This window comes from Canis lupus, unplaced genomic scaffold (assembly GCF_011100685.1).
Source record: "Canis lupus familiaris isolate Mischka breed German Shepherd unplaced genomic scaffold, alternate assembly UU_Cfam_GSD_1.0 chrUn_S1650H1843, whole genome shotgun sequence".
NCBI lineage: Eukaryota > Metazoa > Chordata > Mammalia > Carnivora > Canidae > Canis > Canis lupus.
This window is the reverse complement of record NW_023330495.1, coordinates 31634-54866: the sequence shown is the minus strand read 5'-3', so window position 1 is coordinate 54866 and position 23233 is coordinate 31634. Positions and strand designations below refer to the sequence as shown.

The window sequence follows — 23233 nt, the reverse complement described above, 5'->3', positions numbered from 1 at the left end:
GAGCATCATTTCATAGGTTCATTGGCCATTTATACATCTTCTTTCAAGGAATGTCTGTACAGGCTCTTCGTCCTTTCTTCCATTGGGCTACTTGTTGCCTTGTGACGAAGTTCGTAGGAGTTTTTTGTATATTAACTTATTGTCAAATACATGGTTTGCACATATTTTTCCCATTCTATTCGTTGTCTCTTCACTCTCTAGATTGTATCCTTTGGTGCATTTGAAGTTTTATAGACCCCATTTGTCTATGTTTACTTGTTTGCTGGTGCTTTGGTATCGTAGTCAGGAAATCACTGCCAGGTCCGTGGATCCTGGGTGGCTCAGTCAGTAAGCATATGACTCAATGTCAGCTCAGGTCTTGATCTCAGGGTTGTGAGTTCAGGCCCCATATTAGGCTCCACCCTGGGTATGGAGCCTGTTTACAAAAAGAAAGAAATCATTGGCAGATCTAATATTGTGAATCTTTTCCTTATGTTTCCTTTCAAGCATTTTATCTATAAAATAGATATCTATTTTGGGGTTTTTTTTTAAACATTACTCTTACATATGTTTTCTCATTTTCAGTGTATGATTCTTTCACTTCTTTCATTAGTCTTGTTCCTGAATATCTTACCTTTTTCAGTGTTGTGGTAAATGGAGTTGTGTTCTTGAGTTCCACTTCAAATTGTTCATTGTTAACATCTAGAGATGCAACTGCTTCTTGGTGTGTTGGTTTTCATTTCTGCAACCTTGTTGAATTTGTTTACTGCTTCTAATTTTTTTAATCCTTACGATTTCTACGTATAAGATTATGGTATATGCAAATATGATTCTTCTTCTTCCTTTCCAGTTTGGATGCGTTTTGTTTCTTTTACTTGCCTAATTGCTCTGGCTAAGTTTTCTAGTACTATATTTGATGGAAAGGCCAGAGTAAAGAACTTTATTTTGATCCTATTTTTAGAGGAAAAGTTTGAGTCTTTTGCTATTTTGTACATTAGTTGGGATTTTTTTTTTCATATTTGGTATTTATGATGTTTAGTTGGTTTACTTTTACTCCTAGTTTAGTAAGAGTTCTTTTCATGAAAGAGTATTAAGTCTCGTGAAGTGAAAAAAATAAACAGCATACAAAGTCAGATGCTTTTACCATCTGAACCACCTAGGTGCCCCCCTTTGCACATTCTTTTTTTGTTTCTTAAATTACACTTAGGAATGAAATCATATGGTATTTGTGTTTCTCTGACTCACTTATTTCACTTAGCATTACTCTTTAGCTCCATGTACGTCATTCCAAATGACGAGATTTCATTCTTTTGTATAACTGAATAATACTCCATCGCATATGTACCACGTCTTCTTTATCCATTCATCTATTCTTTCTAGAGTTCCTTGAGAGATTTATATATATATATATATTTTTTTTTTTTTTTCTGTATGTGTTTATAGCATTAAGCTCTCCTAGAAATCTTTTGCTGCAGCCTAAATGTTTTGGTATATTGGGTTTCCTTGTTTCATTTGTTTCAAGATACTATGTATTTATGTAAGAAAGAGAACCCAGGAGTGGGTGGGGGCAGGGGGAAAGGAGAGGGAGAATCTTAAGCAGGCGCCACACTCACTGCAGAACCCAGCACAGGGCTCGATCTCAAGATACTGAGATCATGATCTGAGCCAAATCAGGAGTCGAAGGCTTAACCAACTGAGCCACCCAGATGGCCTCAAGATGCTTTTTAATTTCCCCCTTAAGTTAACCTAGGAAAAAGTTTTTCTTCTTTGACCTGTTGGTTGTTAAGAGAACGTTGTTTCATAATTGGCTCTTTATACATCTGAGACTTCACTAATGTGGTGGTCACTGGCCAGGCACATGTGACAATTTACATTAAAATTAATTAAAATTATATAAAATTTTATATAATTGAGAAAATTCACTTTCTCAATCACACTCGCCATATATATCAGATATGTAATAACCACATACCATATTGGGCAGCACTAGTAGACAGTATTTCCTTTTTACGGTACGATCTATTGGAGTCTTGATATAGATAGAATAATAGTTGTCAACCAGGTGCAATTTTGTCTGCCATGGGACGTATGGCAATATCTGGAAACATGTTTGATTTCACAGGTAGGGGATCCGTGTTTTACTGGCACCTAGTGGGTGGAGTTCCAGAAAGCTGTTAAAATCCCGTAATTCACAGGACAGCCCCCCAACAAAGGCTCATCCGGCCCACATGCCAGTAGTTTTGACGGTGAAAACCTTTGACCTATAATATGTTTCAGCAGGACGTGGAGGGCTCGTTGTTTTTTCCCTCTGATTGGCCAGTTGACTAGACCCCCTCTGCTGTGTGTATTCAATCCATCCTCTGCTTACTGCTAGTGAACTTTAGGCTAAAAATGTGTTTTGGTATTCTTGGTTTTTTTTTTTTTTTTTTTTTTTCACTTAAATGGTGGAGAAGGTCCTATTCCTTGCTAATTAGCATGCAATTTTTTTTAAAGTGAAATTGATAGTTAAGGTCCTTTACAATGAAAGAATACATATTTAATTTTATTTTTTTATTTTTTAAAGATTTTCTTTATTTATTCATGAGAAAGACACAGAGGGAGAGAGAGGCACAGACACAGGCAGAGGGAGAAGCAGGCTCCACGCAGAAGCCTGACGTGGGACTCGATCCTGGGTCTCCAGGATCACACCCTGGGCCGAAGGCAGTCACCAAACCACTGAGCCACCCGGGCGGCCCAGCATACAATTTTAAAAAATCGACTTTTGCTGTCTTACAGGTTCTTTGACTCTGCACATATAGACAAATCTCTGTTTCTGGCTCATCATGGCTTCCACTTCAAGGTAAGTGCCTTTGATGAAAGCCTTTATGAAGGGCCACACCCAGGACATTTTTAGCTCTTGGTCCTGCTGGCCTCACTAAGCATATGGTGTCTAGGAAAGAAAAAGGAGGAAGAGAGAGCACAAAAGGGAGATTGAGGAAAGATGAGGCAAGCAGGGTAGTGCATGTGGTATAGGTGAGGCTTTGTAGCTCCAGGGTCTGCACTGTGTCTGAAAATGTGATTTATTTCTCTCATCTTATTTTTTTTTTAAGATTTATATTATATATAAATCAGAGAGAGGGAGAGAGAGCACAAGTGGGAGTTAGAGAGAGAGGGAGAACACGCTCCAGATTGAGCACGGAGCCCGATGTGGGACTCGACCTCATGACCCCGAGATCAGGATCCAAGCTGAAACCAACAGTTGGTCACATAACTGACTGTGCCATCCAGGCGCCCCCTCCTCATCTTTTAATGCACAAGGTGCTTGCTACTGGACTACCATGGTCCCTGCAAGCTTTACCATTCCATGAGTCTTCTTTCCTTATTTTTTTCAAGTTTTTACTTAAATTCTAGTTAGTTAACATATACTGTAATATTGGTTCAAGACTAGTGTTTAGTGATTCATCACTTACCTATAACACCCAGTGCTCATCACAAAGTGCCCTCCTCACTGCCAATCACCACGCCAATCCCATGCCCTCCTTCCCTCCAGCAAGCCTGTTGTTCTCTGTACTAAAGAATCTCTTATAGTATACCTCCCACTCTTTTCCTTCCTTCCCCATATTCGTTTGTTGTTGTTGTTGTTGTTTTCTTGTTGTTGTTGTTTTAATTCCACGTATGAGTGAAATCATCTGGTATTTTCTCTGAATGACTGACTTTGCTTAACATATAGAATACACTCTAGGTCCTTTCTTTGGTGTTAGTAGTGATCTCTCCTTTCTCATCATGATTTTATTAGTTTGAGTGTTTTCTGTCTTCTTTTAAATAAGGCTGGCTAATGGTTTATCTACCTTCTTAATTGTTTCAAAGAACCAACTCCTGGTTTTGTTGATCTTTTCCACAGTTCTTCTGGTCTCTATTTCATTGAGTTCTGCTCGAGTCTTTTTTAACCCTCTTCTTCTGCTGGGTGTTGGATCTATTTGCTGTCTTTCACCAGCTCCCTTAGGTGGAAGGTTAGCTTTTCTATTTGAGTTTTTTCCAGTTTTTGGATGGATGCTTGTATTGCGATGTATTTCCCCCTCAGGACTGCTTTTGCTGTATCCCAAAGATTTTGAATGGTGGTGTCTTCATTCTCATTAGTTTCCATGAATCTTTTTAATTCTTCTCTAATTTCGTGGTTGACCCTTTCACCTTGTAGCAGGATGGTCCTTAACCTCCACGTATTTGAAATCCTTCCAAACTTCTTCTTGTGATTTAGTTCTAGTTTCAAAGCATTATGGTCTGAAAATACACAGGGTCGATCCCAATCTTTTGGTATCAATTAAGACCTGATGTGTGACCCAGTTTGTGGTCTCTTCTGGAGAAAGCCCCACGTGCACTTGAGAAGAATGTGTATTCAGTTGCGTTTGCATGTAAAGTTCTATAAATATCTGTGAAATCCATCTGGTCCAGTGTATCATTTAAAGCTCCTGTTTCTTTGGAGATGTTGTGCTTAAAAGACCTGTGGATTGCAGAAAGCGCTCCATTGAAGTCACCAAGTATAAGTGTATTATTATCTAAGTATGTCTTAACTTTGGTTATTAATCGATTGATATACTTGGCGGCTCACGCATCCGGGCCATAAATATTCGTGATTGTTAGGTCCTCTTGTTGGATAGATCCTTTAAGTATGATATAGTGTCCCTCTTCACCTCTCACTACAGTCTTTGGGACAAACTTTAATTTATCTGATATAAGGATGGCTACCCCTGCATTTATTGAGGACTATTTGAATGGTACACAGTTCTCCAACCTTTTATTTTCAGGCTGTAGGTGTCCTGATGTCTAAAATGAGTCTCTTGGAGACAGCAAATGGATGGGTCTTGCCTTTTTTTATCCAGTCTGAAACCCTGCGTCCTTTTGATGGGGTCATTAAGCCCATTCACGTTCAGAGTTACTATTGACAGATATGGATTTAGTGTCATCATGATACCTATTCAGTCCCTGTTTTTGTGGATTGTTTCCTTGGACTTCCCCTTTCTTTTACAGGGTCCCCCCTTAATATTTCTGGCAGAGCCGGCTTGGTGGTCACATATCCTGTCAGTTTCTGCCTCTCTTGGAAGCTCTTTATCTCTCCTTCTATTCTGAATGAGAGCCTTGCTGGATAAAGTATTCTTGGCTGCAGGTTCCTCTCATTTAGGACCCTGACTGTATCCTGCCGGCCCTTTCTCACCTCCCAGGTCTCTGTGGAGAGGTCTGCTGTTGTCCTAAAGCTTCTCCCCATAAAAGTTAGTGATTTCTTGTCTCTTGCTGCATTAAGGATCTTCTCTTTATCTTTGGAATTTGCAAGTTCCAGTATTAAATGTTAAATGTTGAGCGGTTTTTATGGATTTAAGGGGGGTGGGGGTGATCTCTCTAGCTCCTGGATCTAAATGCCTGTTTCCCTTCCCAAGTTAGGAAAGTTTTCAGCTATGATTTGTTCAAATACATAATCTGGACCTCTGTCCCTTTTGGCGCCCTCGGGAACCCCAATTAAATGTAGATTTTTCCTTCTGAGGCTGTCATTTATTTCCCTTAACCTATCCTCATGGTCTCTTAATTGTCTTTCTTTTCTTCCCTCAGTTTCCGCCCTTGCCATCAACTTGTCTTCTGTGTCACTCACTCGTTCTTCTCCCTCGTTAACCCTGGTCGTTAGGACCTCCAGTTTGGATTGCATCTCATTTAACTGATTTTTAATTTCGGCCTGATTAGATCTAAATCCTACAGTCATGAAGTCTCTTGAGTCCTTTATGCTTTTTTCTAGAGCCACCAGTAGCTTTATAACTGTGCTTCTGAATTGGCTTTCTGACATTGAATTGTAATCCAAATGTTGTAACTCTGTGGGAGAGAGGACTGTTTCTGATTTCTTTCTTTGGAGGTGAGTTTTTCCTTCTAGCCATTTTACTCAGTGTGGAGTGGCCAAAAACAAGTTGTACTGGAATAACGAGAAAGAGAGAGAGAGAGAAAAAAAGAAAAGAAGAAATAAAAAAGAATTAAAAAGGGGGGGGGTGGGGAAACAACAGAAACAAACAGAAAAGAAAAAAACAAGGGGGAGTATCCTCTGATTCTATATACTGTAAATCCCTCGGCTTCCCCTGGAACTTTCCAGTGCTGCTTGGTCAATACCTTGCTTTTCCCCTGACCTTCTAGCTGGTCTTCTGAGGGAGGGGCCTGCTGTGCTGATTCTCGGGTGTGTGCACCTGGGGAGCTGCCCAGGCCCCTGCCAGGTGTATGGCTCAGTGGGAGTTGTTTATCTGTGAGGCCCCTGCTCAGTCCCAGGTACAGGGTGACACCAGGAGGGACAACAACAGTGGGGGCGGCCAGCTGTGCAGCTCTGGAGTCAGCTCCCGCAGTGACTACTGCAGCTCCCAGTGTGCAGGGGCCTGGATGCTCCAGGGGCGGGCCCGCCGATCTGTACAGCTCGGGCCGCCCGGGGGCAGGAGCCACCTGGCTGTCCTGTGTCCTCCCGGCCTCTGCCTGACCTGGGGGAGCACCCGATCCTGGGCTGTGTCCCCCGGCGCCCTGGGCTCTGGGACCTGTGACACTGTGAATGGACCTAAAGTGTAGGTCCACGATGTATAATTTAAAAGCATCAGAGTGAATTTTGTTTGAAGTTAACTTATACTTTATTACAATAAAACTCATAAGCCATTTTACAGGTTAAAGAAAAACTCAAAATATAGAAACAGTGAAATGACACGGGAAGGGCAAGCCTCCGTTGGGCTGCAGGCATGACGAGCCCTGCGGTGGGAGCTGGGGCGGGCTCCCGAGGTGGTCAGGGGGCTGCGCAGAGGTTGAAGCCAGTTGTCCCAGAGGCAATTGGCGGCTCTGGCACTCTGGGGACCCCGATTGCAGGTGCCAGGGCCTGCTCCTCCTCCGGGGTGGCCGCAGGTGCACGTGGCTCGTCCAGGGCGCAGCCGTGATCTAGAGCAGTGACCACTATCTGCAGGGGCTTCGCCTCCCCAGCTGGCACCTCAGCTGGGGCCAAGCCCTCAGCCCCAGCAGCCAGGGCGGCCTCGAGCACTTCAGGCCCATCCGAGGCAGCAGGCCCCACAGTTGGGGCTGGGGCGGGCTCCGGAAGTGCTTCAGGGTCTTTTGCTCGGGCCGAAGCTGTAGCTCCAAGAAGACAAGGTATCACCACCAGGACGGACTTTCCACGTCCCTCCCAAATCAAGGACACTCTTCCAACCGCTCAAAGAGCCCTGGGAGGTGTCCACAGCCTGCAGCTCGTGGGGATGGGGTGTGAGCCGAACCCCTGCTCCCGGCCCAGCTGCACGGACGCTGGATCCGTGGGGCCCACCCTGTCCCCAGCTCGGCCACCCCCAGGCCTCCTCACCCCCAGCCTCTGGCTCCGCTGCATGGAGGCGTCTGAGTTGTTGCAGGTAACGCCGGGCACGGAGCTCCACGTCTGTGCCTGGCATGCGCTGCCTTATGAATTCCAGAATCTTCTTCAGGGAGGCAGATTGGGGGAGCCGACAAAAGTCCTCCTGATAATAGTCCATCCATATCTCCAGGATGCAGCAGATGGCCCTGGGGAGGGACAGGTGGGCACAGGGGTCAGAAGACAGGGCTCCCTCACACCGAGGTGTCCCGGGGAAGCCCTGCAGGACCCGGGGCCTCGGCCTCCCGTGCGGGGCTGTCAGAGGCCAGTCCTGCTCCTCGTCCACCTGCCACCTGGCGGTCCTGCCTGCCACAGGCCTGCTCCCCGAGGAGGGGCTGGCACGAAGCCTCTGTGCGGGGGAGCCCACGCCCAGCGGTGTGACCATCACGGTCTTTGCTGGGAAGCGGGGCTCCCTCCTCAGCCTGGCTCCCTGCCCACTTGCCCCTTGAATCCACCGGCAGGCGTCCGGGGACGGGGGGCGTCTGGCCTGTCATTGCCCTCACTGCACACACTGTCGCTCTGGGAAGGTCCAAGCCAGGAGGGCTCGGGCTCTGTGTCCTGCCAGGCCTTGCCAGGAGCCACCCGGGACCTCCACTTTCCCTCCCTGTGGCTCTGCGCTGCCTCCCTCATGAGGGGCCCCGGGGGGTGTCCTTCCACTGACTCTAATCTGCCGTCTCCCACGGGGCCAGGGCCACCGGGTCTGTGAGCCCTCAATGGCCCTCGTGGCAACCTGCTGTGCACTGGGTCCAGGTGCCACCAGATTGGGGAGTGCGATGCTCCCCACCCCCTCTGCTCTGGGTCCCAGGTGTGGGGCAGACAGAGGGCTGGGAGGGGCGGGCATGGAGAAAGTCTCCCTTAGGGGTCCCAGTGCTCTCCCACCAAGCCCACACCCTATTCACGGCTCTCCTTTCCTCCTTTCCTGAAGGGCCCTTAGACCTTTACCCCGTCACGGGAATTGCAGATGTGTGGGGTGAGGGTCCAGCACCCCCGGCCCACAGCCCCCTCGCTGCCCTCCTGGAGAGGGAAGGCCCTCGGGCAGGGGCCGGAGTCACTCACAGTTTCCAGCGCTGCAGGACCGCGTCGTCGCCACCACACGCAGCTGCGATGCACCCATATCTAGGGGAGGGCGGGGGCATCCCACGAATCATCCTGTGGCCGCGACCTCTCACCGTGGGGGCTGTCACCTCTGACCCCCGACTAGGCCGGAGCCCCGGGGGCCGTCAGCTCTGTGCGGGGGGCCACGGGCAGCCCCCGGAGAAGCGCCCGCACCTGCCGGGGCCTCCTGAATGCTTGAGCATGAAAGGCTCCGGCCAGGCCCACGGCCGATATCTGAGTGGGCCTGGGCGCCCGGGGTCCCCCTGTGTGGTTGCCCCAGGACACAGCCCCCCGGTGACGGTGGGGAGGAGGCACAGGCCCCGTCACGGGGGAGGAGGACGGCTGCGGAGCACAGGCACAGCCCCTCTGGCCGACCCGCCACAGGCCAGGCCCCGGGGCTGCCCTCCGGGACCCCACTGTGCCCTGGGTGACTCTGCTCCAGGCGGGGGAGCGGCCCGAGGCCGGGCAGCTCAGAACCATTCCCAGCCTCCCCACCAGCAGGTGGCCCACCCCTGGGCTGCGGAGGCGCAGGTGCTCACTTCGTAAACAGCAGATCCAGCACCTCGTCGGTGGTGGCAAATCCATGACAGTTGTCTAAAAAGATGAAAACGGAGATGACATCCCTGCGCAGCAAGGCGGGCAGCAGTTGTTGGAATTCCTGCTCCAGCAGCTCCGTCCGGCTGGGCTTCGTCGGGCAGATGGGAGGCGCCTTCCCGGCCGAGGCCCTTGCACCCTGAGTTGGGACAGAGGGGACGTGCATGGAGCCGCCGGGAGGCCTGGGGTGGGAGCGCAGCCCGCAGCCCGAGCTCTCGGGGGCCGTGGGGGGCAGGAGTGCCCACGGCAGGAACCCGGGCCTTGATGCCTGTGGCTCAGTCACTTAGCCTCTGACTCTGGGCTGTGGCTCGGGTCGTGGCCTCAGCACCCTGGGATCCCGCCCTGGCAGGCCCTGCGCTTGGGGCCCAGTCTGCTTCAGGAGCCTGGGTCTCCCTCTCCCCTCCCTGCTCTCTGCCTGTCTCTTACACAAACAAGACAAACTATCCGATAAAGAAACAATCTTAGAGGATAAATGTTCAAAAAAGTTTGGATCAGTACAAGGACCTCAAGAGACACAGAGAGACAGAGACCGAGAGAGACAGACACACAGACAGAGGGAGAAGCAGCCCTGGTGCAGAGAGCCCGAGGCGGGACTCGATCCCGGGCCTGCGGGGTCAGGGCCTGGGCGGAAGGCAGGCGCTAAACCCCTGGGCGACCAGGCCGCCCCTGAAGGCTCTGCTCTGGTATTCCTACACCTCTGTGCACAGGGACTCTGCATCTGGCCCAGGCAGGGGCAGGGCCCTGGGGCAAGTGTGGGGAGCAGGGGAATGCAGACTCATGTGGGAGCAGGAGTGTAGGGGGGAGCCCAGGGGAGTAGCAGGCTGGCTTCTGGGACCCGGGGCCCTTCGTGCCGCATCGGGGACCCGGGTGTCGGGGGTGCCCCGGCCCCTGCACTCATTTGAGCCCGCGCTGGCCTCTGTTAGCTGCGCAGGGCACTTCCCAGTTCCTCGAGGCGGTGGGGCAGAGCACCCCTTCCTCCCGCTCGCGCCCCCTGTCCCGGGTGGAGCTCTGTGGAGACAGTGCCCGGCAGCCAGGCAGGAGGCCTCAGCGCCCGGTCCGGCCGCCTCGGCTGGGCCGCACCCCCAGCGGCCCCCATCCAGACACAGCACAGCGCAGGCGGCACCCCCCTCCCCCAAGGAGAGCAAAGGGATCGGCTGCAGGGCCTCGGGGGGACTCTTACTCGGCGGGTAAGAGGACCTCAGGAGCCCTGTTTGCACCCTGCCCACCTTGACCTCAGGGTGACCCTGAAGGGATCACCGGGGAACCTGCCGCCCTGCAATGTCCCCCAGCCTGGATGCACCTGCCCACACATCCCTGTTTCCCGGAAGCTGAAGAGGAGGGGATGGGGCCACCCAGGATGGCTGGCACAGGGGGCCTGGCCTGGCCTGCTCTGGCTTACCTGACGGCGCCTCCTGATAAACGCCCTGAGGCGTTGGTTTTTATGCTGGAGCCAAAGCCTACAGCATTGGAACAAGCGGCACCCCTGGGGTTCCTGGGAGCCAGAGCCCCCAGAGGTGGGCCGGCAGCAGGAGAACATCTTCCAGGAGCGGATGTCTCCAGCCAAGTGAGCCTGAGGTGGGGCTGCACTAGATGCGGTTGCCTGGTCACGGGGGTTCCAAGTTCTGTTGGGCTCTGTGTCACGGGAGTGACCTCACTTCCTGGGACCCCCTCCCTGACCCACTCCTGGAGGAAGCTGCAGGGGCGGCGCTCGGGGCTGCCGACGGCTCCCCCGTCCCTGCAGGCGATGGCCTGTGCACACAGTGACACACCCGCACCCCTGTCCACAGGCCCCAGGGAAGGACTGTGTGCAGCCAGGGCCCCAGCCTGGACACACGCCTGCGTTCAGACACAACTTTCCATTCTTCCCCGGTTTTGACCCCAGAGAAGCCGTTGTGCCCGTCGGGGATGGTCTGCATCTTGCCCGTGGGACAGGGATTATCCTAGCGGGTGCTTCCTCCAGACGTCCCCAGGCCACTGTGGCATCATATCTATGACATTGGAGGCGGGTGTCACATGCGGGAAATACCTCCAACCACATGTTCTTCCTTGGTGTGTACATGCGCCCAGGCCCACGAGGTCCATGTGCACACACGTGGGCACCAGTTCTCTCATACTGGAGGCCCAGAAGATGACAGTCCCACCGGGGGAGGCATGGGCAATAGCTCCCCACGATCCTAGGCTCCTGAATCCAAGGCAAACCCTACAGAAGGTGTCAGAGTCTCGGCCTAGAAGGTGTGAGGCCGTCCTTATCCTGAACCCCTGCCTGTCGTGTGTTATGGGCCCTTCCCTCCTTCCCACTGGGTGAGCTGTGGACAGCGGTGCACCCAGTGGGTCGCCCTGACCTGGGCTCTAGGGAACCTGCTGTCAGCCACAGAACTGAAAGTAGACAGGAGGCACTGACTCTCCGGCTTGACCCCCAACTGAACTGAAAGCACGTTGTGTGTCCACGTACACTGACAGAGAAACAGAGACACGGATATAAATGTAGACACAGATGCAGAACTAGGAAGTTAGCAGAGGAGAAGCAACATCACTGAAGATCATTAAATAAAAAAAGAAAGACAGCTGAGTCTCGAATGGAGAAAAATGGAGTAATTAAAATAGAATCATGAAAAAATAATTCATCAAACCGAAAAGCAGAGAGAGGGATAAAGAAGAAGGAGCACTTTGGTGACACAAAGAAACGGCAAGCCTCGAATGTAAGGGTGATCGTGCCTCACGGACTCCATGGAACCTAAGTTGGGCAACAAGCAGCACCTTCCAGCAAAGGCCTAAGCGAATTATTTTCTGTTGTTGTTTTTTATTTAAAGATTTTTATCTCTTTATTCATGAGAGTGACAGAGAGTGAGAGAGGCAGAGACATAGGCCGAGGGAGAAGCAGGCTCCATGCAGGAAGCCTGATGGGGGACTCGATCCCGGATCCCAGGATCAGGCCCTGGGCCGAAGGTGGATGCTCAGCTCAGCCCCTGAGTCACCTGGGGGTCTAGACTAAGCTAATGAAAATGTACAAGGGATTGTGTCATACTGTGTTTGTAAGGGGGTAAAATTTCTCTTTACTAAGAAAGCGAGGGCAGCCCGGGTGGCTCAGCGGTTTAGCACCGCCTTCGGTCCAGGGCCTGATCCTGGGGACCCGAGATCAAGTCCCCCCTCGGGTTCCCTGCATGGAGCCTGCTTCTCCCTCTGCCTGTGTCTCTGCCTCTCTCTCTCTCTCTCTCACTGTGTGCCTATCATAAATAAAAAATAAAAAAAATTTAAAAAAAAAAAAGAGTCATGGCTCGAGTAAAAGGGTTTTGGTATCACACCACTGATCACACTGTTTTGTGCCAGTCTTAGCATATCAATATGCTAATATCAATATACCACTCTTGTGTTTGGACCCGCTAATGTGCTTCTTATTATGATTTCAAGATGCCCTTCAAGAACAATGGGAAACTTTGAAACAATAGAGATTTATTATTTATAAGACCTGGAAATCACACAGCACACCTGGAACCACATAGCGAGGTCACACAGGGCAGGGGGAAGGAGGATGGCGAGCATACAAGTATGCACAGGCAGGTTTTCTGCTTTTATCAGAGCCAAGTGTGGGGGGCTAGGGTTTTATAGGCTCACTCTTTATTAGAAAATTTAAAATATAAGAGTGTGGAATTTAAAGCTCAGGAAGAGAAAAGGCAAGTGGCCCAAATGGTCACTTATTGAAATCAACCAAGTTCACAAAGGAGCCTAGGGGGCAGTGGGGCTGGCTCTTTGTCTAGTCTTGTGGTTGGCAATGTGTTTATTTGAAATAACTATCTTTTGTCAGTTACTCGTATTACCAAAAAAAAAAAAAAAATAGCCAAAGCTCATGGCTTATATCGCATTGCCAAGTGCTGCAGAGTAACCATCCTGGAGTACCACTCTGTTCATCTGACCCCCCTGCAAAGTACCCTCACAATTGCTTCCTGATTATGCAAATTTTTCAGGTACAAAATGACCCAACTTTGCCTTCTCAATCCTGGATCCCACCACTGTAATCTACATGCCCTGTCTCCAACCAACTGGGCTATTCACTTCTCTTTTCACAACGCAGCACTCACCTAGCTCCTTGCCTTTGTCCATACTGGTGCCAACATGTTATCATCAAGCACATGGTGTTTTTGCAGAGACGGTTGGTAAATAAATAAGGAATGGGCCTCCAGTGGCCTCCATGATAATATATTATTCCTCACCCCTCTGATTTTCCTCCTCCTGTTTTTCTACCACAACCCCTCCTATCTAGTCACACTCCTAAATGTTCCACTCTCTTCATTAACCCACAGCTGAACTTCAGGCTTTACAATCCTAACATGTTAACAGACATTTATGCGGGGTCTACTCTGAAGCAGGTACTGCACAAGGTATATAGGTGAAACAAAGACGAATAAGCTACTTATGTTCCTGCCCTGAAAAAGCACACAATTAACTACAGAATGAGAAATGCAGGATGCTTGGGGAGTGCAGGAGGGAATTTAAAGACAGTTTTTTGGAGTTTTAACCTGAAAAATAAAACTATCAGTTATTTTACTAGCAAAAAAATGGTTTTTTTTCAGGAATAACAGAATTCCAATTCTGGACATGCAACAAACAAAGAGGAACATTATTTTGTGCAGAAGAAGAATGAAGCTGGGAGGGTTTTTTCCAAACAAAAGTCCATTGGGGGGGAAAAAATAGCAGAAGTCCAGGTCATGATGGTTTCCAAAGGGCTGAGTTGCAGGGGTAGTGGAGATGTTGTCAGAGATACGAAATACATCTTTCCCTTGCAGGAGCCTGTGATTGATGATTCTTTCCTGCTGCTGATTCTTCTGTTGGGCTCTTCATTGATAATTCTTTCTGTAATTAACCATAATTGATGTTGAGTGGTAAGGCTTCACCTCCTAACTTTCTCTTTTCTCCTCCTTTCCCTATTTTAGTGAGGTTCCACTAATTAATATTGTCTTAAACATTGGAAACCCTGGGGCCAAGTGAAGAGCATGGGAAAGAAGAAAGGGCAGGATTCCAGGGAGCAGAAGCAAACAGAGAGCATTCAGACATTTCCAACCATTTGGTGGGACTACGGTAGCAAAGGTTAGGTGGTGGGAAAAGAGGCCAGACTGTCAATAGTTTACTAAGCGATGCCGGGAGTTTCTCTCCTGAAAGTAATAGGTTGCCTTTAATAGATTTTTAGATTGGGGAATAATCAGCGAGTTCTCTAGAATGATCATTCAGGCAGCATTATCAGAGGTGGTTTGGAAGTGGGAGAAAAGGCAATCAGGGAAGTGAACTATCAAACTGTTGTAAGAGAGGCACCTGGGTGGCTGAGTTGGTGAAGGGTCAGCCTTCGGCTCAGGTCATGATCACAGAGTCCCAGAAGAGAGTCCCTGGTGGAGCCCCGGGATGGAGCCCCAGGAGGGAGCCCTACACGGAGCTCCGCCCCTCCCCCTGCTGTCGTTCTCTCTCTCTCCCTCCCTCTCAAATAAAAATAAAATGTTTTTTGAAACATTTTCTTTCTTTCTTTCTTTTTTTTTTTTTTAAGAAACTGTCGGAAGATCCCGGAGCAGGCCGGAGACACGGTCGCGGGGGCTGGAGCGCCCCCCGAGGCCCCTGCTAGGCGGACAGACCTCTCGGGTCGTGAGTGTGCGCCTCGGCCTCCGCCGCACCTGCACCCGATTCCGACCGCGCTCGTGCCGTCTGCCCCCAAACTTATGCACTTAATTATCTTTTCCTGGACTCCCCAGTCGTTTCCTGCCCACCACTCCAGTCTCCCTAGATAACACAATAGGAATTGATGGGGTTGGAAGGGCTCGCAAGCCCTCGGAGGCCCAGCTCACGCCCAGGAAAGCGGGGGGGCGCTCCGGGAGCCCCATCACGGGGCTCATCACCCGGTCGCCTTCCCGGGACACGGAGCAGGACACCTCTAGCGCGCCCCCACAGCTGTCAGGCCCTCGGCGGCCGCCAGGGGGCGCGTCCGTTCCCCTCCCCATCCCCCCCCCCCCCCCCCCCCCCCGTTTTTTCTCTTTTGCGGAAACGCGAACCCGCGCTTCTCCAAAGCAAATGAACCCTGAGGTAATTCGGCCCTCTGCCGTCGCCGTAGCCCCAGACTGTAAACAGGAAGTAGGCGCCAAGAGGCGGGTGAAAAATAACGCCCGGGGCTCGGAGGCGCCGTCGCCTGCGCGCTCAGGGGGTCCCTGCGGTTCTGCGCGGGGAGGGCTTCCCTCGCCAGTCCCTCCTCCAGTGGAGGTCTCTTGCCGCTAGCCAGCTCTCCCCTCGGCGGACAGGGCGTCCCCCCAACCATGGCCGAATACTCGTACGTGAAGTCCACCAAACTCGTGCTCAAGGGAACCAAGGCCAAGAGGTAAGGCCAGAGCTGGCGCGGGAGACTCTGGGTCTCTTCCGACGGCGCCCCCGCCCCCCCCGCCCCCCCCGTGGGGAGGAGAGTCGAGTCTCGCGGAACTCGGGGTGTGAGGGAGCCGGGAACTCCGGCGCCCCGCCCTCGGGCCTGCTTCCGGCCGCGGGCTCTGTGGCTGCCGGGCAGCTCCGGGCGCTCGTGCGGGGCCGGCCTGACGGAGGAGACCTGAGGGCGCCACCGCGAGCCGCAGCTGCAGGCCCGGCCCCGGGTCAGGAGCCCCCCAGACCGCTGCTCGGCGCGTCCGCCTTAGTCTCGTGCTGCAGGTCGTGACAGCGACGTCTCCTGTTAGGGCTCGTTACTTCACGCCCGCCCCCCCGCCCAGTACTCCTTAAACGTCTCCCCTCAAAAAAAATCCTTCATTCCCCCCCCCACAAAAAAAACCCTTAATTAATCATCCCTCCCTCCCCCCGCCCAAAAAGAGCAAATCCTTAATTTTTTTAATACGATATGCAGATGTGCGTTTTGACAGGTATAGAATAAGCTCAAGTCCGCGTTCTCCGCAGTTACTAGTTTAGCAGTTTGTGGCAGGTCCGTTAATATCCTGGAGCTTCTATTTACTCATTCATTAGGGAAGATTAGCGGTAGGAGAACTGATGCTAGGGGGCAGCCCGGCGGCTCCGCGGCTTGGCGCCGCCTTGGGCCCGGAGCGTGACCCTGGTGACCCTGGAGTCCCGGGATCGGCCCCACGTCAGGCTCCCTGCACGGAGCCTGCTTCTCCCTCTGTCTGTGTCTCTGCCTCTCTCTCTGTCTTTCATTAATAAATAAATAAAATCTTAAAAAAAAAAAAAAAAAGAATTGCTACGAGGATTAGATGAGTTAACGCGTACAGTAAGCGGAACCAAATGCAAGGAGAAGGTCGTAGTGGTGATTTACGGTCGTTGGACTTTTTAGGAAAAAGTATCTGCCCGCCCAGATCTCCACCTCTCTTCTCTCTGGTAGATTTGCTCACGGTTGATCATTCATTACAGATGTTAATCTGAAGCTTGTCCTGCCTGGCTTTACAGGAGAGAGGGGAGAGTTAGCTTCTGAAAGCTTACGTTTCCATGAAAATACAAATAAGCGCATCTCATGCTCATCACAACTATCAATCTTCATTAACGCACGTAGATAGCACTTTCTGCCTGCCTAGAACAACTCTAAGCACTTTGAATACGACTTATTTGGAAACACCCCGGGTGTTGTTTTTTTTTTTTTTTTTCTTTTTTTTTATTACTGAGATATGATACATATAAAATTCACCCTATAAAGCACAGTTCTGTGGGTTTTAGTGTTTAGTCCACAAAGTTCCCCACTGTCATGTTGTCCAACATTTTCATGGTCTGGGAAGGAAACCCCATAATCCTTAGTAGTCCCTCTCCAGTCCACTCTTCCCTCATGCCCGCAACCACTAATATACTTTCTCTCTGTTATCAGTTTGCCTGTTCTGAATATTTCCTATAAATGGAGTCATGCAATATGCGGTCTCTTGTATCTGGCTTCATCCATGTCTAGCATGTATCAGTATCCTTATTTTTATGGCTGAATAATATTCCATTGTATGGATATAACACATTTTGTTTATCCTTTCACCCGTTGAAGGACATCTGGGGTATTTCCACTTTTTGGCTATTAGGAATCATGCTGTTACGAATTTCTTAGAAAATTTTTGTGTGGATGTGTGTTCTCATTTCTCTTGGGTATATACCTAGCAGTACATAGGTTAGGTCATATGATAACTCTGTTTAACTTTTTGAAGAACCCCAAACTATTTCCTAAAGCAGCTGTACCACTTTTCATTTTCACCAGCAACATAGGAAGATTCACATTCACCCTTAATCCTCGCAGTAACCTTAAGAGCATAAATTATTATCCTCATGTTATAGATGAGAAGCTGACAGTGATTAAGAAATGTTCCAAAAGTCGCAGAGCTAAGAAATAACAAGATTAAAAAGGCAGTCCTCCAGAGCCTGTTCTCTTAACTATAATACAATACATACAGGATCAGAACTGACTTCTCAGTATTAGAAGGAAGAGAACATATCGGTGTAGATAACTGTGAATCAATAATTCATAAATCTGTGTACAGCTTAAAAGAGGCTTGTAAGATTCCATCTTAGATGTTTAACATCAAATCAATATTTCTAAACTTATCTATATAAATTCTCTCCTACAGTAAGAAGAAAAAGAGCAAAGAGAAGAAGAGAAAAAGAGAAGAAGATGAAGAAACTCAACTTGATATTGTTGGTAAGTTTTCCATACTTTATTCTGGGAAAAGTTAATACTGCTGAGATGCCTTTAAAAATATTTTCCTAGTGGGACGTCTCGATGGCTCAGCAGCTGAGCGTCTGCCTTTGGCTCCGGGAGTGATCCCGGGGTCCGATACAGTTCTGAGTCTTTGCTCCTAGTCTATGGTTTAACTTTTCATTTTATTAAATGGTATTTTTCTTAAAGCAAAAGTTTAAAAAATTGAAAAAAATTTTTCAATTATAATTTTTCAACTATAAGTTTTTTTTTAAGATTTTATTTATTCATGACAGACACAGAGAGAGAGGCAGAAACACAGGCAGAGGGAGAAGCAGGCTTCACCCAAGTGTCCCAGAAGTTTTTAGTTTTTATAAGATTCCATTTATTACTATTTTTCTGTTACATTACCATCTTATATCTTCAGTCTAAGAAGTTGTTGCTTACCCCAAGGTCATGAAGAAATTCTTCCACGTTTTCTTTATGAGGCTTCAGTTTTAGTTTCTCATTAGATCTATGATCTATCGTGGTTTATGTATACAATGGAATATTGCTCAGCCATTAGAAACGACAAATACCCACCATTTGCTTCAACGTGGATGGAACTGGAGGGTATTATGCTGAGTGAAGTAAGTCAGTCGGAGAAGGACAAACATTGTATGTTCTCTTTCATTTGGGGAATATAATTAATAGTGAAAGGGAATATAAGGGAAGGGAGAAGAAATGTGTGGGAAATATCAGAAAGGGAGACAGAACGTAAAGACTGCTAACTCTGGGAAACGAACTAGGGGTGGTGGAAGGGGAGGAGGGTGGGGGGTGGGGGTGAATGGGTGACGGGCACTGAGGGGGGCACTTGACGGGATGAGCACTGGGTGTTATTCTGTATGTTGGTAGACTGAACACCAATAAAAAATAAATTTATTTTAAAAAAAGATCTATGATCTATCTCATTAATTTTTAGTCTTGTGTGAATTAGGGATCAAAGTTCTTTTTTTCATTCTTTCATATTGATAACCAGTTGTTGTAGCACCACTGTTGAATAGACTTTCCTTTCTCCATTAAACTGCCTTAATACGTTTGTCAAAAATCATTTGACTTTATATGTGCTGATATATTTTTGGACTTTGTTCCATTGATTTGTCTGTTCTGTTGATATATTTGTCTTGATTACTGTCCCTTCGCAAGTTTTTGAAATCAGGAGGTCTTCAAGGTTCATCCATGTTACAGCATGTGTCAGTCTTCCTTTTAAGACTGATATTCCAGGCAGCCCAGGTGGCTCTGGGGTTGAGCACCTGCCTTTGGCCCAGGGCGTGACCCTGGAGACCCGGGATCGAGTCCCACATAGGGCTCCCTGCATGGAGCCTGCTTCTCCCTCTGCCTGTGTCTCTGCCTCTCTCTCTCTCTCTCTCTCTCTCTCTCTGTCTAATGAATAAATAAATAAAATCTTTAAAAAAAGAAAAAAAAAAAAGACTGATACTCCATTGTGTATATACTGCATTTATCCATTCATATTTCAATGAACACATGAGTGACTTCCACTTTTTGCCTATTGTGGATAATTCTGCGAGGAATATGGGTGTACAGATATCTCTTCAAGACTTTGGTTTCAGTTCTTTTGGGCATGTACCTAGAAGTGGAATTGCTGGATCATGACAGTAATGCCATTTTTAATTTTGTGAGAAACCACCATACTGTTTTGCATAGTTGCATTTTATATTTCCACCAGCACTGCACAGGGTTTCAATTTTTCCGTATCCTCACCAACATTTGTTATTTCTGGTTCTCTGATAATAGCCATCCTAGTGGGTATGAAATGGTATCTCATTATGGTTTATGCCTGTGTCTCTGCCTCTCTCCCCGTGTGTCTCTCATAAATAAATAAAAATCAGTATACACCACATTTTCTTTATCCATTTACCTTTGATGGACATCTGAGTTGCTCCCAGCCCTTGGCTATGATAAAGAATGCTTCTATGAGGATGGAGGTCTCTTGGCGACCCTGCTTTCAATTCTTTTGACTACACGTACCCCAGAAATAGGATTGCTGGATTATATGGTAGTTGTAGTTTTAATTTTTTTGAGGAACTCTCATACTGTTTACATAGTGCTTGCACCATGTTACATTCCTATCAGCAATGCACAAGTGTCCTGATTTCTCCATATCCTTGCCAACATTTTATTTTTTAACAGTGGTCATCCTAGTGGGTGTGAGGTGACCCTCATCGTGGTTGTGATTTGCCTTTTTTGATGGTTAGTGATGTGGAGCATCATTTCATAGGTTCATTGGCCATTTATACATCTTCTTTCAAGGAATGTCTGTACAGGCTCTTCGTCCTTTCTTCCATGGGCTACTTGTTGCCTTGTGACGAAGTTCGTAGGAGTTTTTTGTATGTTAACTTATTGTCAAATACATGGTTTGCACATATTTTTCCCATTCTATTCGTTGTCTCTTCACTCTCTAGATTGTATCCTTTGGTGCATTTGAAGTTTTATAGACCCCATTTGTCTATGTTTACTTGTTTGCTGGTGCTTTGGTATCGTAGTCAGGAAATCACTGCCAGGTCCGTGGATCCTGGGTGGCTCAGTCAGTAAGCATATGACTCAATGTCAGCTCAGGTCTTGATCTCAGGGTTGTGAGTTCAGGCCCCATATTAGGCTCCACCCTGGGTATGGAGCCTGTTTACAAAAAGAAAGAAATCATTGGCAGATCTAATATTGTGAATCTTTTCCTTATGTTTCCTTTCAAGCATTTTATCTATAAAATAGATATCTATTTTGGGGTTTTTTTTTAAACATTACTCTTACATATGTTTTCTCATTTTCAGTGTATGATTCTTTCACTTCTTTCATTAGTCTTGTTCCTGAATATCTTACCTTTTTCAGTGTTGTGGTAAATGGAGTTGTGTTCTTGAGTTCCACTTCAAATTGTTCATTGTTAACATCTAGAGATGCAACTGCTTCTTGGTGTGTTGGTTTTCATTTCTGCAACCTTGTTGAATTTGTTTACTGCTTCTAATTTTTTTAATCCTTACGATTTCTACGTATAAGATTATGGTATATGCAAATATGATTCTTCTTCTTCCTTTCCAGTTTGGATGCGTTTTGTTTCTTTTACTTGCCTAATTGCTCTGGCTAAGTTTTCTAGTACTATATTTGATGGAAAGGCCAGAGTAAAGAACTTTATTTTGATCCTATTTTTAGAGGAAAAGTTTGAGTCTTTTGCTATTTTGTACATTAGTTGGGATTTTTTTTTTTCATATTTGGTCTTTATGATGTTTAGTTGGTTTACTTTTACTCCTAGTTTAGTAAGAGTTCTTTTCATGAAAGAGTATTAAGTCTCGTGAAGTGAAAACAATAAACAGCATACAAAGTCAGATGCTTTTACCATCTGAACCACCTAGGTGCCCCCCTTTGCACATTCTTTTTTTGTTTCTTAAATTACACTTAGGAATGAAATCATATGGTATTTGTGTTTCTCTGACTCACTTATTTCACTTAGCATTACTCTTTAGCTCCATGTACGTCATTCCAAATGACGAGATTTCATTCTTTTGTATAACTGAATAATACTCCATCGCATATGTACCACGTCTTCTTTATCCATTCATCCATTCTTTCTAGAGTTCCTTGAGAGATTTATATATATATATATATATTTTTTTTTTCTGTATGTGTTTATAGCATTAAGCTCTCCTAGAAATCTTTTGCTGCAGCCTAAATGTTTTGGTATATTGGGTTTCCTTGTTTCATTTGTTTCAAGATACTATGTATTTATGTAAGAAAGAGAACCCAGGAGTGGGTGGGGGCAGGGGGAAAGGAGAGGGAGAATCTTAAGCAGGCGCCACACTCACTGCAGAACCCAGCACAGGGCTCGATCTCAAGATACTGAGATCATGATCTGAGCCAAATCAGGAGTCGAAGGCTTAACCAACTGAGCCACCCAGATGGCCTCAAGATGCTTTTTAATTTCCCCCTTAAGTTAACCTAGGAAAAAGTTTTTCTTCTTTGACCTGTTGGTTGTTAAGAGAACGTTGTTTCATAATTGGCTCTTTATACATCTGAGACTTCACTAATGTGGTGGTCACTGGCCAGGCACATGTGACAATTTACATTAAAATTAATTAAAATTATATAAAATTTTATATAATTGAGAAAATTCACTTTCTCAATCACACTCGCCATATATATCAGATATGTAATAACCACATACCATATTGGGCAGCACTAGTAGACAGTATTTCCTTTTTACGGTACGATCTATTGGAGTCTTGATATAGATAGAATAATAGTTGTCAACCAGGTGCAATTTTGTCCGCCATGGGACGTATGGCAATATCTGGAAACATGTTTGATTTCACAGGTAGGGGATCCGTGTTTTACTGGCACCTAGTGGGTGGAGTTCCGGAAAGCTGTTAAAATCCCGTAATTCACAGGACAGCCCCCCAACAAAGGCTCATCCGGCCCACATGCCAGTAGTTTTGACGGTGAAAACCTTTGACCTATAATATGTTTCAGCAGGACGTGGAGGGCTCGTTGTTTTTTCCCTCTGATTGGCCAGTTGACTAGACCCCCTCTGCTGTGTGTATTCAATCCATCCTCTGCTTACTGCTAGTGAACTTTAGGCTAAAAATGTGTTTTGGTATTCTTGGTTTTTTTTTTTTTTTTTTTTTTCACTTAAATGGTGGAGAAGGTCCTATTCCTTGCTAATTAGCATGCAATTTTTTTTAAAGTGAAATTGATAGTTAAGGTCCTTTACAATGAAAGAATACATATTTAATTTTATTTTTTTATTTTTTAAAGATTTTCTTTATTTATTCATGAGAAAGACACAGAGGGAGAGAGAGGCACAGACACAGGCAGAGGGAGAAGCAGGCTCCACGCAGAAGCCTGACGTGGGACTCGATCCTGGGTCTCCAGGATCACACCCTGGGCCGAAGGCAGTCACCAAACCACTGAGCCACCCGGGCGGCCCAGCATACAATTTTAAAAAATCGACTTTTGCTGTCTTACAGGTTCTTTGACTCTGCACATATAGACAAATCTCTGTTTCTGGCTCATCATGGCTTCCACTTCAAGGTAAGTGCCTTTGATGAAAGCCTTTATGAAGGGCCACACCCAGGACATTTTTAGCTCTTGGTCCTGCTGGCCTCACTAAGCATATGGTGTCTAGGAAAGAAAAAGGAGGAAGAGAGAGCACAAAAGGGAGATTGAGGAAAGATGAGGCAAGCAGGGTAGTGCATGTGGTATAGGTGAGGCTTTGTAGCTCCAGGGTCTGCACTGTGTCTGAAAATGTGATTTATTTCTCTCATCTTATTTTTTTTTTTAAGATTTATATTATATATAAATCAGAGAGAGGGAGAGAGAGCACAAGTGGGAGTTAGAGAGAGAGGGAGAACACGCTCCAGATTGAGCACGGAGCCCGATGTGGGACTCGACCTCATGACCCCGAGATCAGGATCCAAGCTGAAACCAACAGTTGGTCACATAACTGACTGTGCCATCCAGGCGCCCCCTCCTCATCTTTTAATGCACAAGGTGCTTGCTACTGGACTACCATGGTCCCTGCA

At 47.4% G+C, this 23233-nt stretch overlaps 1 protein-coding gene and 1 long non-coding RNA gene across 3 annotated transcripts; both read right to left on the bottom strand.

The window, feature by feature from the left end:
• Window positions 1-6575: 6575 nt before the first annotated feature.
• Window positions 6576-10656, bottom strand: LOC102151654 (ral guanine nucleotide dissociation stimulator-like). Of its 2 annotated transcripts, none has more exons than XM_038589088.1 (5): window positions 10443-10656; window positions 8989-9182; window positions 8411-8470; window positions 7310-7503; window positions 6576-7089 (listed from the first exon to the last, which is right to left on the bottom strand). In XM_038589088.1, exons 1-5 carry the CDS (start codon window positions 10578-10580, stop codon window positions 6749-6751), a joined length of 927 nt encoding a protein of 308 aa, XP_038445016.1. In that variant the 5' UTR covers window positions 10581-10656; the 3' UTR covers window positions 6576-6748. The 2 variants fall into 2 exon arrangements, with proteins under 2 accessions (XP_038445016.1, XP_038445017.1); XM_038589089.1 differs by having other exon boundaries at window positions 6576-7083.
• Window positions 10657-12473: 1817 nt separating this feature from the next.
• LOC119878474 lies at window positions 12474-15504 on the bottom strand. The gene is made up of 2 exons (XR_005386937.1): window positions 15349-15504; window positions 12474-13891 (listed from the first exon to the last, which is right to left on the bottom strand). It is a non-coding gene; the product is annotated as an uncharacterized LOC119878474 (long non-coding RNA).
• Window positions 15505-23233: the final 7729 nt, after the last annotated feature.

Coding starts and splice junctions, on each gene's coding strand:
- LOC102151654 (XM_038589088.1), bottom strand. CDS start 10,580: ATGTTCTCCTGCTGCCGGCCCACCTCTGGGGGCTCTGGCTCCCAGGAA. Junction 9,183..10,442: donor TTATCAGGAGGCGCCGTCAG/GTAAGCCAGAGC, acceptor GTCCCAACTCAG/GGTGCAAGGGCCTCGGCCGG. Junction 7,090..7,309: donor AGCGGAGCCAGAGGCTGGGG/GTGAGGAGGCCT, acceptor GTCTTCTTGGAG/CTACAGCTTCGGCCCGAGCA.